The 14,067-nt window shown below is 51.8% G+C and overlaps 1 protein-coding gene and 1 non-coding gene across 7 annotated transcripts; one reads left to right on the top strand and one right to left on the bottom strand.

Moving 5' to 3' along the window:
- Positions 1-161: 161 nt before the first annotated feature.
- Positions 162-234, bottom strand: TRNAV-CAC (transfer RNA valine (anticodon CAC)). Its single transcript has one exon. It is a non-coding gene; the product is annotated as a tRNA-Val (tRNA).
- A 765-nt stretch (positions 235-999) lies between these two features.
- TRIM41 (tripartite motif containing 41) lies at positions 1,000-13,499 on the top strand. Of its 6 annotated transcripts, none has more exons than XM_055284892.2 (8): positions 1,000-2,549; positions 8,447-8,542; positions 10,369-10,599; positions 11,122-11,144; positions 11,345-11,472; positions 11,892-12,064; positions 12,651-12,713; positions 13,066-13,499. In XM_055284892.2, the coding sequence occupies exons 1-8, from the start codon at positions 1,740-1,742 to the stop codon at positions 13,114-13,116; spliced, it is 1,575 nt and encodes a 524-aa protein (XP_055140867.1). In that variant the 5' UTR covers positions 1,000-1,739; the 3' UTR covers positions 13,117-13,499. The 6 variants fall into 6 exon arrangements, with proteins under 6 accessions (XP_055140867.1, XP_055140869.1, XP_055140866.1 ...); XM_055284894.2 differs by having other exon boundaries at positions 11,892-12,067; positions 12,650-12,713; XM_055284891.2 differs by having other exon boundaries at positions 11,892-12,067; positions 12,650-12,791.
- The last annotated feature ends 568 nt before the right edge of the window (positions 13,500-14,067 follow it).

Here is a 14,067-nt window from a genome sequence, read left to right as displayed (position 1 = left end):
ACCTGAATTTACACTGCGAGTGTTCATTAAGGGCCTGGTATGACTAGGGCTCTCCTTCAGTTTTGCCCCAGTCCGTGTTCCTCCGAAACCCAGGGACACACATATGTCCTTCCTGCCAGGTAAGGCTGGCCTCGGGAGAGAAGTTCTCCTGAACCAAAATGTGTTTCCGCCCGGTTTCGAACCGGGGACCTTTCGCGTGTGAGGCGAACGTGATAACCACTACACTACGGAAACCGCCTTGCTTAGCCTGGGGTCGGCGTCGTCCTGAAGACACACGTGGCTGCGAAGGCCGGGATAGCTCCAGGCCAGCGCTTTTGTAGGACAGGCCCGGGGACCCCTGCTGCGGCCGGCTGAGCGGTGTCCAGGTTCTGGGGACGGACTTGTCCACCGCAGCCGAGTCCGCAGCTCCTGTAATGGCCTAGCATAGTTCACCCACGAGGGTTCGTGGTTTTTGGCGCGTTTGATCTGACATCCTCAGAGGCCTGACCACCCACCTAGGAAGCACGACGTCCATCTGAAGTTTTCCCGGGAGCCGCCTTGAGAGCAGGGTAAGTCCTGCAGGCCCAGCCCTGGCGTCACGCCGTGGCTGGCACTCACTGGAGATTCTGTACATAAATCATGGCCCCGTCATTTTTCTCGCATCAAACAACATTTATATATTTATTTACTATGTATCGACATCAAATCTCTATAAAAATAAATTTTAAAGAGCTATTTAAGCTTATTTCAACCGCACAAAGCATCTATTTCTGCAGAGATGCTGTGAGAATGTAAATGTAATGATTCGTCACCACTTTACTGCTGGGCAGCTAGGGAAGTTCATCTAAACCATGAGACAGCGTCCGGTTGGCAGTTTCTACCTTGGATGCGGAACGCCTACTACAGTTGGTGGAGGGTGGGGCGTCTGCGGCCCTACCCGCGAAGCGCTTTCTCAGGCCCCGCCCCCGGTCCGACCCGGACGACTCTCTGAGTCCTCCACAACAAAGTCGTCTGCCTAGAAGGGCCGGAAGTACTTCACGGCGCGCCGCGGACCCACCCCCTCGCTTCCGGCAACGGCTGTGGGGAGTACCGGCTGCAGTCGGCTGTGCCGGGAGGGTAGGATGGCGCCTGGCCGATGCGGTGATAGCACCGAAAGCAGACGGCCGCCAAGCGCTCCCCCAACCCCCCGAAGTTTCTCCCCAGCGGCGGGGGATGGGGGTAGGCGGTTCCTCTGTTCTGCGTTCCCCGCGGCCCCGCACAACGGAGACGTGGGCCTCCACCGTCCTAGCCCTCCCGCCCTGTTCTCTAGTGCAGACTAGAGTGTCTCCTCGCCATTTCCTGTCGCCCTGGGGCCCAGCGGGCAAAAAAGGGGAGTAGCACGACAGCGGAGGGAAGTCGGGAGCTTAGGTGGTGTGTAGACGCCGGAAGTGTTGGGAAGGAGGCCGGAAGCTAGGGGCGGGGCCAGGAAGTGAGGAGGGGCGGGGGTTTATGAGGAGTCCAAGGGAGCATTGGGGCAGATTTGCACTCAGAGCCACCTGAGGGACTTGGCGGTGGCGTCTGGCAGAGACACGGTTGTCGTTTGGGAGTAGGGAACACTGTGGCGGGGTGGGTTGTCGGGACGACATCTCTCTGGCTGCTCTTGGGGCGAGGTGTGGAGGGGCAGGGCTGGGGGTGGAGCCGGGTCGCCAGGGCGTCGGTAGGGAAGACCCCCGCCCCTCGCCCCCCCACGGAACCTGTACACTGGCTGGCTGGACACTAAGATGGCTGCCGTTGCCATGACACCCAACCCTGTGCAGACCCTTCAGGAGGAGGCGGTGTGCGCCATCTGCCTCGATTACTTCACGGACCCCGTGTCCATCGGCTGCGGGCACAACTTCTGCCGAGTTTGTGTAACCCAGTTGTGGGGTGGGGAGGATGAGGAGGACAGGGATGAGTTAGATCGGGAGGAGGAGGAGGAGGACGCAGAGGAGGAGGAAGTGGAGGCTGTGGGGCCTGGCGCGGGGTGGGACACCCCCATGCGGGATGAAGACTACGAGGGTGACATGGAGGAGGAGGTCGAGGAGGAAGAAGAGGGTGTGTTCTGGACCAGTGGCATGAGCAGGTCCAGCTGGGACAACATGGACTATGTGTGGGAGGAGGAGGACGAGGAGGAAGACCTGGACTACTACTTGGGGGACATGGAGGAGGACCTGAGGGGGGAGGATGAGGAGGACGAGGAGGAAGTGCTGGAGGAGGATGAGGAAGAGGATCTAGACCCCGTCACCCCACTGCCCCCGCCTCCAGCCCCTCGGAGGTGCTTCACATGCCCTCAGTGCCGAAAGAGCTTTCCTCGGCGGAGCTTCCGCCCCAACCTGCAGCTGGCCAATATGGTCCAGGTGATTCGGCAGATGCACCCAACCCCTGGTCGAGGGAGCCGCGTGACTGATCAGGGCATCTGTCCCAAACACCAAGAAGCCCTGAAGCTCTTCTGCGAGGTAGACGAAGAGGCCATCTGTGTGGTGTGCAGAGAATCCAGGAGCCACAAACAGCACAGCGTGGTGCCATTGGAGGAGGTGGTGCAGGAGTACAAGGTGAGAGAAGTACAGAGAGAAGATGGGCGTTTAGTGGGGGGCGGAGAGGAAGTAAGAGGAGCTGGGAAAAGGAAACATCTCTTCGCCCACCAAAGAACCTCATGGTATTGGTGAGCTGAGTGCTTATCTAAGCACTTACTGCCACCAAGGTGGGTTGGAATGAGAAGGATTCTGTACACAGAGCAGATGCAGTGAAGAGGACCAGGGAAGGATGGCTTCCTCAAAGCACATAGAGCAAAGCCGGTGATGCCAGATCAGGTCTCTAGGGCTTTACCAGAAGTCTCGTTTTCTTTCGGGTGAGTCTTAAGTCTGTCCTTGACGGAGACACCTAGAGATGGAAAGAACTGGGGGCTTCAAAGGACAAGAAAAGGCTCAGAAGCAGGAACACAGAGATAACTGCTAGTGTCAGTGTCAGACCCAAATGCCCTGCACTTGCCTCCCAGTGGGTTCACCACCCACCATGATACGGCTTCAAGGACTTTGTTTGGCTCTGTGTCACTCTTATGCACTGACTAGAAAGGAGGAGCTTTTCAGTCAGAAGACCTGGCTGTGCAACTTGCATTGTCAAATCTTGATTAAGTCTCTGAGTGTCTTTGAACTTTAATTTATCCAGGATTGACAGTTAATATTCGCTGGACATTTATATGTATACCAGGCGCTGTACTAGGCACTTATCATGGACTGTCTCGTTAAAACCCAAACAACACTGAGTTTGATATGTTTTCCATTCCCATTTTATAGATTGGGAAACAAAGTCAGAGAGGCTTTAAGTACCATACAGAGGGCCACAGAGCTTCAGTAATAATTGACGTAGTTATTTACTGTCCCTTCCCCTGGTGTGTACTAACAATGCCACCGCCATTTGGATGTCTGTTGTTTGACTTTTCTGATGTAACTTTCTTGGAGTCTGATTCTAGTTTGACAAATATCTTGCCCCTACTTCTCATTTTGACTCTTCTTTGGACATAGGTAAAGGAGATTTGTCTGCAAGGCAGCCAGCACAAATAGCACTACTTAGTGAAGGCCTGGATGGGTTTGAAGCAGTGGGACCAGGAGGAGGAGAGGGTAGCCTCTGTGTGGTCTGCACAGAGCTTTTTTTGTTTTGTAACTCATGTTTTCAGACCTTCTCCTGATTCCTGCTATAACTTCATTTAGGTATTATTTTCGTTACCCCAGTTTTAGAGTAATGTGTCTAGGGCTTCTCAGCTCTGAGTGGCACAGCTGGACAAACCTGCATTACCTCATCACAAGTAACAATTCCTTCTACGAGTGATTTTTTTTTTTTTTTAATTTTTTGAGATGGAGTCCCACTCTGTTGCCCAGGCTGAAGTGCAGTAGCATGATCTTGGCTCACTGCAGCCTTCACCTCCCGGGTTCGAGTGATTCTCCTGCTTCAGCCTCCCGAGTATCTGGGATTACAGGCGCTCGCCACCACACCTGGCTGATTTTTGTATTTTTAGTAGAGACGGGTTTCACCATGTTGGCCAGGCTGTTCTGAAATTCCTGACCTCAGATGATCCGCCCGTGTTGGCCTCCCAAAGTGCTGGGATTACAGACATGAGCCACCATGCCTGGCTACACAAAGATTGTTAAACCTGCCTGATTGTTGGAATTACTAGGGGAGGTTTTCAAAAATACAGTGGATCCTACCACTAGAGTTTCTGAATCACTGAGTAGGAGAATATCTTTAAAAAGCCCAGTCTAGCATGGGGATCACTGCATTGGTAACATTGCCTAGCTGTTAGTCCCTAAATTTTTAGCAGAGACTGTGAGCTCCTGTTGTCCTTTCCATCTCCTCAGTTCCTAATTAAGCATACCCATCATATCATGTGTGGTCACTTTGTGAACAGGAACGCAGGCCAAACTATCCATGGGCATTCCACCCCTTCTCTTTCACCTCCCCCAGTAGGACTGCTCCAAGGAGCTTCTGAAACTGGATTTTAATTTGCATTAGCCAAATCTGTTCAATGCCAGCTGCCTGAAAATCCCGTATTAGGTCCTGAAGAAGGTGAGGAATTAAAAAAAGTCATAATCTCTTTTCTTTTCCTTTTTTTTTTTTTTTTTTTTTTTTTTGAGACACAGTTTCCCTGTTGTTGTCCAGGCTGGAGTGCAATGGCACGATCTTGGCTCACCGCAATCTCCGCCTCTTCGATTCGATTCAAGTGATTCTCCTGCCTCAGCCTCCCGAGTAGCTGGGATTACAGGCATGCGCCACCACACCCGGCTAATTTTTTGTATTTTTAGTAGAGACGGGGTTTCTCCATGTTGGTCAGACTGATCTCGAACTCCTGACCTCAGGTGATCCACCCACCTTGGCCTCCCAAAGTGCTAGGATTGCAGGCGTGAACCACTGCACCTGGCCATATTCTCTTTTCTTGATCTGTTTACTGCGCTCTGCAATTTGGGAGGCCATATACACGTATTTAATCTGACATTAAATGATGAGTAAATGTAAATACATAGTGTTATTGTATAGAACTAATTTGAGTGATTCCCTTTCTGACTTAATAGGCTGTTTTACAAGTGGGTCATTCTTTTTTTTTTTTTTTTTTTTTGAGACGGAGTCTCGCTCTGTCGCCCAGGCTGGAGTCCAGTGGCGCGTTCTCGGCTCACTGCAAGCTCCGCCTTCCAGGTTCACGCCATTCTCCTGCCTCAGCCTCCCAGGTAGCTGGGACTACAGGCGCCCGCCACTACGCCCGGCTAATTTTTTTGTATTTTTAGTAGAGACGGGATTTCACCATGTTAGCCAGGATGGTCTCGATCTCCTGACCTTGTGATTCGCCTGCCTCCGCCTCCCAAAGTGCTGGGATTACAGGCGTGAGCACCGTGCCATGCCACAAGTGGGTCATTTATTCTTTTCAGATATGTACATGCAGTAACCAACAGTAGCTTGGCAAAATGTTTTGTAAAAATTTTTTTTGTTGAATAGGTAATAACACACAAATGATATGTAAATATAGTTCCTGAACAGTTACATGTTTGTTTTGTTTTTTTTGAGACAGGGTCTCGCTCTGGCCAGGCTAGAATGCAGTGGCATGATCATAGCTCACTGCAGCCTTGACCTTCTGGGCTCAGGTGATCCTGAGTAGTAGCTGGGACTGGAGGTGTGTGCCATCATGCCCAGCTAATTTTTTTTTTTTTTTTTTTTTGTAGAGACAGGGTCTTGCTGTGTTGCTCAGGCTGGTCTTGAACCACTGGCCTCAAGCAATCTTCTCATTTTGGCCCCTCAAAGTGCTGGTATTACTGTGTCTGCCCAACAGTTAAATGTTTTGAAAATTGGCCTGGTGTGGTGGCGGGCGCCTGTAGTCCCAGCTACTCGGGAGGCTGAGGCAGGAGAATGGCGTGAACCTGGGGGAGGTGGAGCTTGCAGTGAGCCGAGATCACACCACTGCGCTCCAGCCTGGACGACAGAGGGAGACTCTGTCTCAAAAAAAAAAAAAAATGTTTTGAGAATTTCTCTTACAACTGGCTGGCCGCGGTGGCTCATGCCTGTAATCCCAGCACTTTGGGAGGCTGAGTCAGGTTGATCACTTGAAGTCAGGAGTTCAAGACCAGCCTGGCCAACATGGTGAAATTCCGTCTCTACTAAAAATACAAAATTAGCCGGCATGGTGGCATGTGCCTGTAATCCCAGCTACTCGGGAGGCTGGGGCAAGAGAATCACTTGAACCTGGGAGGCAGAGGTTGCAGTGAGCCAAGATTGTGCTACTGCATTCTAGCCTGGGCAACACAGTGAGACTCCATCTCAAAAAAAAAAAAAAGAAAGAAAATATATCTTAAATAGTACTCTGTTTGAATTTGTGCTTATTAGTTTTTGTTTTTGTCAGCAATTTAGGGGCCAGGCACGGTGGCTCACACCTGTAGTCCCAGTACTTTGGGAGGCAGAGGTGGGCAGATCACTTGAGGGCAGGAGTTAAGACCATCCTGGCCAACATGGTGAAACCCCGTCTCTACTAAAAATACAAAAATTAGCCAGATGTGGTGGGCACCTTTAATCTCAGCTACTCAGGAGGCTGAGGCAGGAGAATCGCTTGAACCCAGGAGGTGGATGTTGCAGTGAACTGAGATGGCACCGCTGCACTCCATTCTAGGTGACGGAGCAAGACTGTGTCTCAAAAAAAAAAAAAAAAAAAAAGAACACTAAATGGTAAATTTAAGTGTTATAAATTCTGAATTAATGGAGAAATTATTGACTAGAAAAGTAGAAAGTTATATCAGAAGGCCAAATTTTGTGTAGTTCATGCTATTTTCATGAGTTGACTATAATTCCATTATTACTGTAATTTTGTCCACAACCACTTATCCTGTGCAGCAACTGCCGTTTGCACTCTGGCTTGGTAAACTCTTTAGTTCAGGGGTCATTATCAGGATGTCACGGGCAGCTTAAGGTATAGGGAGCAAATATGCGGTAACATTTACTGATCTTCTGCTACATGCCAGGCACTGCACTAAGTGTGCTATCCATGAGGTCCATTCTCTTCTTATTTGAAGCTGAGGAAACTGAAAGCATGGCTTGCCTGAGGTCACTTCACTCTGGTCCTGATTGGAGTCTAGGCTTGAGCTCCCCTACTCTATATTATCTCTCAAAGACAAGGAGACAAGCTAGTAGAAGACATAAAAAAGGAAAGAGCAAATAGGTAGGGCTTATTCCACTCATTCTGGGCTAACAGCCCTTTAAAGAAAAGTATTTGGCTACAAATTGTAGAAACACAGAGCCCATGTGCCTGTTGGCTGTAACAGTTACAACCTTTGGAAGAGGGGTTTTGGTGTTCTTTCCCATTTAGCAAGTAATTGAGCAGGAGAGAAAGCAGATGAGCAGAAAGAAGCAAAGAAGTTGAAATAAGTGAAGTGTGGGCAGGGACTCCGCGGTGTCCTGGAGGAGGCACACCTGTCATTGGTGCCCTGGGAAGTCATGTATTAGATATTTCTTGGGATCACAGAGGAAGTTGGGGGTGGGGAGGATCAGGGCCATTTTCAGGGAGCTGTTTTAAAGGAAGAATACCTTGGTCCAAGTGGAGAAAGGCACTCCCAGACAGAGGGGACAGCATGGAATTATACTCAGGAAATGACAAGTAATTTTATGTGGTCAAACCTCTTAAGAGTCTGTGTGGAAGGGGTTGAGTGTAGAGGTGAGGCTGAAAGTGTGGGGTCAATGTTTTGGAAGTGGTGGTGACCCATGGAAGGGTTTTAGCATAGGAACAAAATCATCAGAAAAGTATTTAGAGAGAAAAGTTCTGGGGAAGATCGCCTGTGAAAGGGAAAGGGACCAAAGGTGAGGGCACCCCTGGAAAGACTCTGGTGCGGGGCTCAAGCCACTTCCTCTCAGCTGTGAGCACGGGAGCTGTCTAGTCTTGAGAGAATACACACAGGGCCGGCCGGGCGTGGTGGCTCACGCCCGTAATCTCAGCACTTCGGGAGGCTGAGGTGGGCGGATCACGAGGTCAGGAGATCGAGACCATACTGGCTAACATGGTGAGGTGAAACTACGTCTCTGCTAAAAATAAAAAAATTAGCCAGGCGTGGTGGTGGGCACCTGTAGTACCAGCTACTGGGAAGGCTGAAGCAGGAGAATCGCTTGAATCTGGGAGGCGGAGGTTCCAGTGAGCCAAGATCGTGCCACTGCACTGCAGCCTGAGCGACAGAGCAAGACTATGTCTCAAAAAAAAAAAAAAAAAAAAAGAGAATACACACGGCTTCTGCAGACGTGCACAGAGGGATTGGAGGCTTTTGTCATCATCTGAAAGAAGTGGAAGAAGGAGTATAATACTCACTTGACACCCATTTTGGGGGGTAGGGATCAGGCTTTGACCCATCTTGCTATAGGGAGGATTGCAGAGGTAGGCTTTGAAGGGCAGATGCCTCTCCCAGCCCCCACTTTCGTTTTTCTATTTCCTCAGGCCAAACTGCAGGGGCACGTGGAGCCACTGAGGAAGCACCTGGAGGCTGTGCAGAAGATGAAAGCCAAGGAGGAGAGGCGAGTGACAGAACTGAAGGTGGGTGAATGTCCTCGACGGGCTGATGGGCATTAGAGTCGAGGCAAGGAAGGTGGGGCTTCCCACTGTCACAGGTAGTGACTCGGTCCCCTGAGGAGGGGACAGCTAAGGCCTGGGAGAGGGGTAGATGCTTTCCCTGGGTGCTGAGGAGAGCAGGGCCTTAGAGAATCAGGAGGCATGTTCATTCCTGGTGCTAAAATGGAGTGGAAACTGAGGCCTGGATTGGAGGGCCTAGGTGCCTGGCCCAAGGCTGCAGAACAGGCTTTCTACCCGACACCAGAGCCTGAAGCGGGCAAAGCAAAACCCACGTAGCAGCCGTCAGAGAAGCTGCCGGCCCCAGGATCCATGCAGGCACTGGGCAGAGCAGCCCTGAGCATGAGGCGGACACTGTCCTGGGACCGTGCTCTGTCCTGAGAGGGGGCCAGTGTGTTTAAGCTGGGGCAGGATTTAGTGTATGTTAGCACTGCAGAGACCTAATATTTCCCAGTCCAATGTTTTCTCAGCACACCCACACACACCCCCCTTTTTTTTTTTTTTCATTATTGCTCACCCTTCTCCAAGGAGTCTTTTAAGGTATTTTTTCCATTCCCCACCTCCGGCCTGTTTTCATAACCCCAGCAGGCCCTGCTGGAATGGGCTGGCACTGTGAGCTTCATAGACCAAGCCAGGACCTCCCCTTCTGTCCCTCTTCCTTCCTCCCTTCCCAGCCAGTGCCTGGGCCTTGCCACTACCCAGGGCCCATGCTCACCGCCACCTGAACATCAGGGACTCTGCTGCTGGCAACTGCTAGGCACTGAATGGTAGAATCTGTCTGGGAGTAGGAAGTCATCGTGCTTCTGGCCAGCTGCCCAAGTTGATACTTTTGGGCTCTCCTGGGTATAGAGGTAACAGGATCTGCGTGCCCCTGGCGTAGAGTGAAGCTGACCGTGGCGGCCGTTCCCCTCAAGCGTCTGGTCAGTTAGGACCCTCCTCTGGCCTGTTACAGCATCTGCAGCCGATGGTAACTGTTTGAAAAGTGTGCCCACCACGCAGGAAGGGCCATCCCTGGCAAATAGGGTGGGACTGGGCAGGACTTTTTTCTGTTACAGGATATTAAGTCCCTACATAATATCCTTGATTTTTGTCTCTGAGCCCACAAAGCATAGAAATATTTACTATCTGGACCTTTACAGAAAAAGTTTTTCCAAGTTCTGATCTGGGGCTGTTGGGTGACTTTCTTAAGGTCACTGTGTTTAATGGCGTCGGGACCCTAACTTCATGTTTTGATTCCTGAATTCTTGTATTTATTCATTTCAAAAATTTTTACCAAGTGTCTACTCTGATTGGCACTATGTCAGGGTCCGAGGACACTGTGGCAAACAAAGACATTCCTAGTCCCTGCCGGTGGGAGCTCATGGTACAGTGGGGGAAAGGATGTTAACAGTTATGTCATTTAAACACAACGTTTCAATATTATGTGTGCCACAGAGAGATACAGTGATATTTGTGGGGATGGTCCTGATTTAGATCTGGAGAGGAGGGAAGGCTTGTCTTGGAATATTTAAGGTTGGACCTGAAGGATGAGTCAAGTTAGGTAGAATCAGGTGGAGAGGAGTGTTCCAGGCAGAGGTTAGTGAGTTTGAGACCACTGTGCTGGAAGCAAGGGGGTGGTATCTGGTAAGGCTGAGAAGTAAGGCCGGTAGGAGATGAGCCTCTTTCCAGGACTGTCTTGGACCTGGGGAATGTAGGGCTCCTTTGCCTTGCATTGAGAAGTGGTAGTTGCAAAACTGGAGGTTATCTTCCTATGTGTTGAGGTGGTATCTGCCATCCCCTTTGCACCATTCCAGAGCCAGATGAAGTCAGAGCTGGCAGCGGTGGCCTCAGAGTTTGGGCGACTGACACGATTTCTGGCCGAAGAGCAGGCAGGGCTGGAACGGCGTCTCCGAGAGATGCATGAAGCCCAGCTGGGGCGTGCGGGAGCCGCGGCTAGTCGCCTTGCAGAGCAGGCCGCCCAGCTCAGCCGCCTGCTGGCTGAGGCCCAGGAGCGGAGCCAGCAGGGGGGTCTCCGGCTGCTCCAGGTGAGCAGTGTCCCCTCCCTGTTCCCCCAGCGTTCTGTGTTGGCGTCAGGCAGTGCTTACCAAACACCTGTCCAGAGCTGCCTCTTTTCTCCCTGGGAGGAACCCACCATGATTGAACCTGAAGACCAAAAACATATTTTAAAGCTGGAAACAGAGTTAATGTCGAATGTGGTATGTGTGGCGATTATACCCAGTGAAAAGCATGAAGATTCGGTTGTAGGAGAGGCTTAAATGACAGTTGAGGAAAGGCTTTTTGACAGTGACATCCTGAAAAAGGCGAGCAAGTCGTATTGTGGGAATGACAGTGTCCCTGGGCTCACAGCAGGATGAGGCGAGTTAGGTGTGGCGAGGCATGGGGTGGTTGAAATGGATGTGTGTTCACTGAGGGCCGTGAGGGTGCTGCTTCTCCCTTCCTGCTCAGGTTCAGTCTCTGACTGGAGATCGGGGAACGCTGTCCCTGTGCAGCTGACACTCTCTTTATCTCTTTCTCCCTCTCCCTCTTTTTGTTTCTCTTATTCCCAGGACATCAAGGAGACTTTCAATAGGTGTGTTCCCACTCTTTGCCCTTTGTGACCCAGTGGCATCTGGTTCCCTGTCCCTGCTTCTCTTGGGTATCCCTCTCCTCTCCTTCCTTCCCCAGGACCTGAGTTTCCATCTCCTGGACCCTCCTCTCCTTCCCCTCAGCTTTTGCTCTTCCCTCTGGGAATATCATGGTCCCACCCCCTGCCCGGTCCCCTTCCTCCAGGTGTGAAGAGGTACAGCTGCAGCCCCCAGAGGTCTGGTCCCCTGACCCGTGCCAACCCCATAGCCATGACTTCCTGACAGATGCCATTGTGAGGAAAATGAGCCGGATGTTCTGTCAGGCTGCGAGAGGTAGGGAGGTCACCTCTATGACTTTCCTTTGCCTTTCCCTTCACAGACCTGAGACTGGGTCCTGAGGGAAGTTGGGCCCCAGGGAAATTGTGGGGGTTGAGATGGAGCAGGATCCAGGCAGCCACTCTGAGGTTGAGGTTTCAAGCCATGAGCAGGTAGTCCTAGTGCAGGCAGGCCTGGAGGGTGGGGTGGGGTGGAGTGGCAGGAAGAGCCAGGCTGGGGGAAGACCTGTCAGGTGTCCTAGCAACAAGAGTGAGGAGCAAGATGAGCCTGCAGGAATCTGAGGCTGGCCCCTGGGATGGTATGAGGAGCTGGATTCAGGGAGGAAGGGGGCAGGAAAGGCCCAATCTGTGAAGTTGGCTGCTGACAGGGGAACAGCCGTTCCAGCCCTGGCGTATTTGTCCTTCCTCCCTCCCAAGTGGACCTGACGCTGGACCCCGACACGGCTCACCCGGCCCTGATGCTGTCCCCTGACCGCCGGGGAGTCCGCCTGGCAGAGCGGCGGCAGGAGGTTGCTGACCATCCCAAGCGCTTCTCGGCCGACTGCTGCGTACTGGGGGCCCAGGGCTTCCGCTCTGGCCGGCACTACTGGGAGGTAGAGGTGGGCGGGCGGCGGGGCTGGGCGGTGGGCGCTGCCCGTGAATCAACCCATCATAAAGAGAAGGTGGGCCCTGGGGGTTCCTCCGTGGGCAGCGGGGATGCCAGCTCCTCACGCCATCACCATCGCCGCCGCCGGCTCCACCTGCCCCAGCAGCCCCTGCTCCAGCGGGAAGTGTGGTGCGTGGGCACCAATGGCAAACGATACCAGGCCCAGAGCTCCACAGAACAGACGCTGCTGAGCCCCAGTGAGAAACCACGGCGCTTTGGCGTGTACCTGGACTATGAAGCTGGGCGCCTGGGCTTCTACAATGCAGAGACTCTAGCCCACGTGCACACCTTCTCGGCTGCCTTCCTGGGCGAGCGTGTCTTTCCTTTCTTCCGGGTGCTCTCCAAGGGCACCCGCATCAAGCTCTGCCCTTGATTATCCTGCCACCCGCAGGGGCCCCTCTGTCAGCATTTGGGGGGCGGGTGGTGGAGGGTGGCCCGTAAGTTTGAGGGTTCAAAGGCTCTTCCCACTGTTTGTTATTGTGTTGCTTCCCACTCCCCCTTGACCCCAGGCCCCTGCTTCTCCCTCTAGGAGCCTAAAGAACCCTCCTGGCCTCCAGCTCGGCCTTCTCTCACCTACTATGTCTGTCCAACAGGTCTGCATGGGTCCCTGAGAACAGCTGCCTGGTCTTCTCTCCCAGTCTGCCTAGCCCAGCCCTGGGACTGGAATTTGAGTAGGGGATGAGGGGAAATTGTAATTTCATTCCTTAACTTCCTTTTCCCCACCCCTGCTCTTCAACCTCTCTATCAGTTCTGAGGCTGGAGAGTTTGGGCAAGGCAACATCCCCATTCCAATTCCATTTTCTGATGCAGATTTTAGCTGAGGGATTTGGAAGCCATCTGGGGAGGCAGGCTGGGCCAAAGGGTAGAGCTGGGTAATAAATGTCTATTCTCCTGGGGAGGAGGGATTCTAAGCTTTCCTTCCATCCTCAATTTCTACCTCCATAGACCGGCCAGAATTTAGCTTCACTTGAGAGAGATCTGGAATGGTCGCCATGATTGAAACCACGCACCATTACATCACCCAATAAATTATTTCTTCCCTCTTCCCTTATCCAGCACTCAACTGAGGAGCAAAGCTCATCCCATCCCACACCCCTCCCAGGTCTGCTCACTGCCAGGCTCCTCTCCCCTTTGTTCAGTGGAGCTGGCTTTTCTTCCAGCCCCTTTCCATGCCTTTCATTCCATTTGGCAAGCCCTGAGGGGGAGCCTGGGGACGGGTTTGGGTCCCCAAGAGGAGAGTCTTGGGTATAATCTATTTTTCTAGGAGCCCCTTGCCTTGTCACTTGCAGCTTTCGCCCTCTGCTTTGATGGCTGAGGTGAACTAATGTTCTTTGGGAAAAGGGAAGGTGTGCTGTGGAAATAAAATGTTTATTTGCTTCTCTTGTGAAGTCTGTTCCTTCAGGTGAGGGTGTAACTCAGGATTTCTTCACCCCTGCAGTGAGAAGCCACACAACTGAACTGGTTAGTTGCAGTTAAAGGCATGCTTTGCACCTGTTACCAGGCAGGCTCCTATTTCAACAGGGATGTGGACCCTGCTCCCCATTTTAATATCTTACCTAATTTACTAACTGTTCAGTCTACTTAGAGATGTTTGCCACACCTAGTTAAAAGTGAAGCCAGAAATGCCTCATCACCATTATAAATTGAGGGGAATAGGAAGTGGAGGGTGCATATGGGCCTTCAATATGCTGTAGTTGCTTAGTCATCACAGAAAACTGCAAGGGCAGTGGGGTCTCAGCCGAATTTTGAACCATTCCATCCCTGTACTGAGATTTCTATTAGAAACTGTAACTGTAGTTTAATGGCTTACTTCTGGCCTTTCACAAGGCATCTATCCTCCTGAATAAACTGTGTTTGTGTGTGTGGGGGTTGAGGGCCAGGTTATAGTAGCAGTTGAAATGTTTAGTGGGCCCAACTTTATGGTTCTATTTATGAATGCTTCCAGAC

Source organism: Symphalangus syndactylus, chromosome 7, assembly GCF_028878055.3.
Source record: "Symphalangus syndactylus isolate Jambi chromosome 7, NHGRI_mSymSyn1-v2.1_pri, whole genome shotgun sequence".
Classification (NCBI taxonomy): Eukaryota; Metazoa; Chordata; class Mammalia; order Primates; family Hylobatidae; genus Symphalangus; species Symphalangus syndactylus.
Note: the sequence above shows the minus strand (reverse complement) of the source record. Positions and strands in the feature narration are given on the sequence as shown.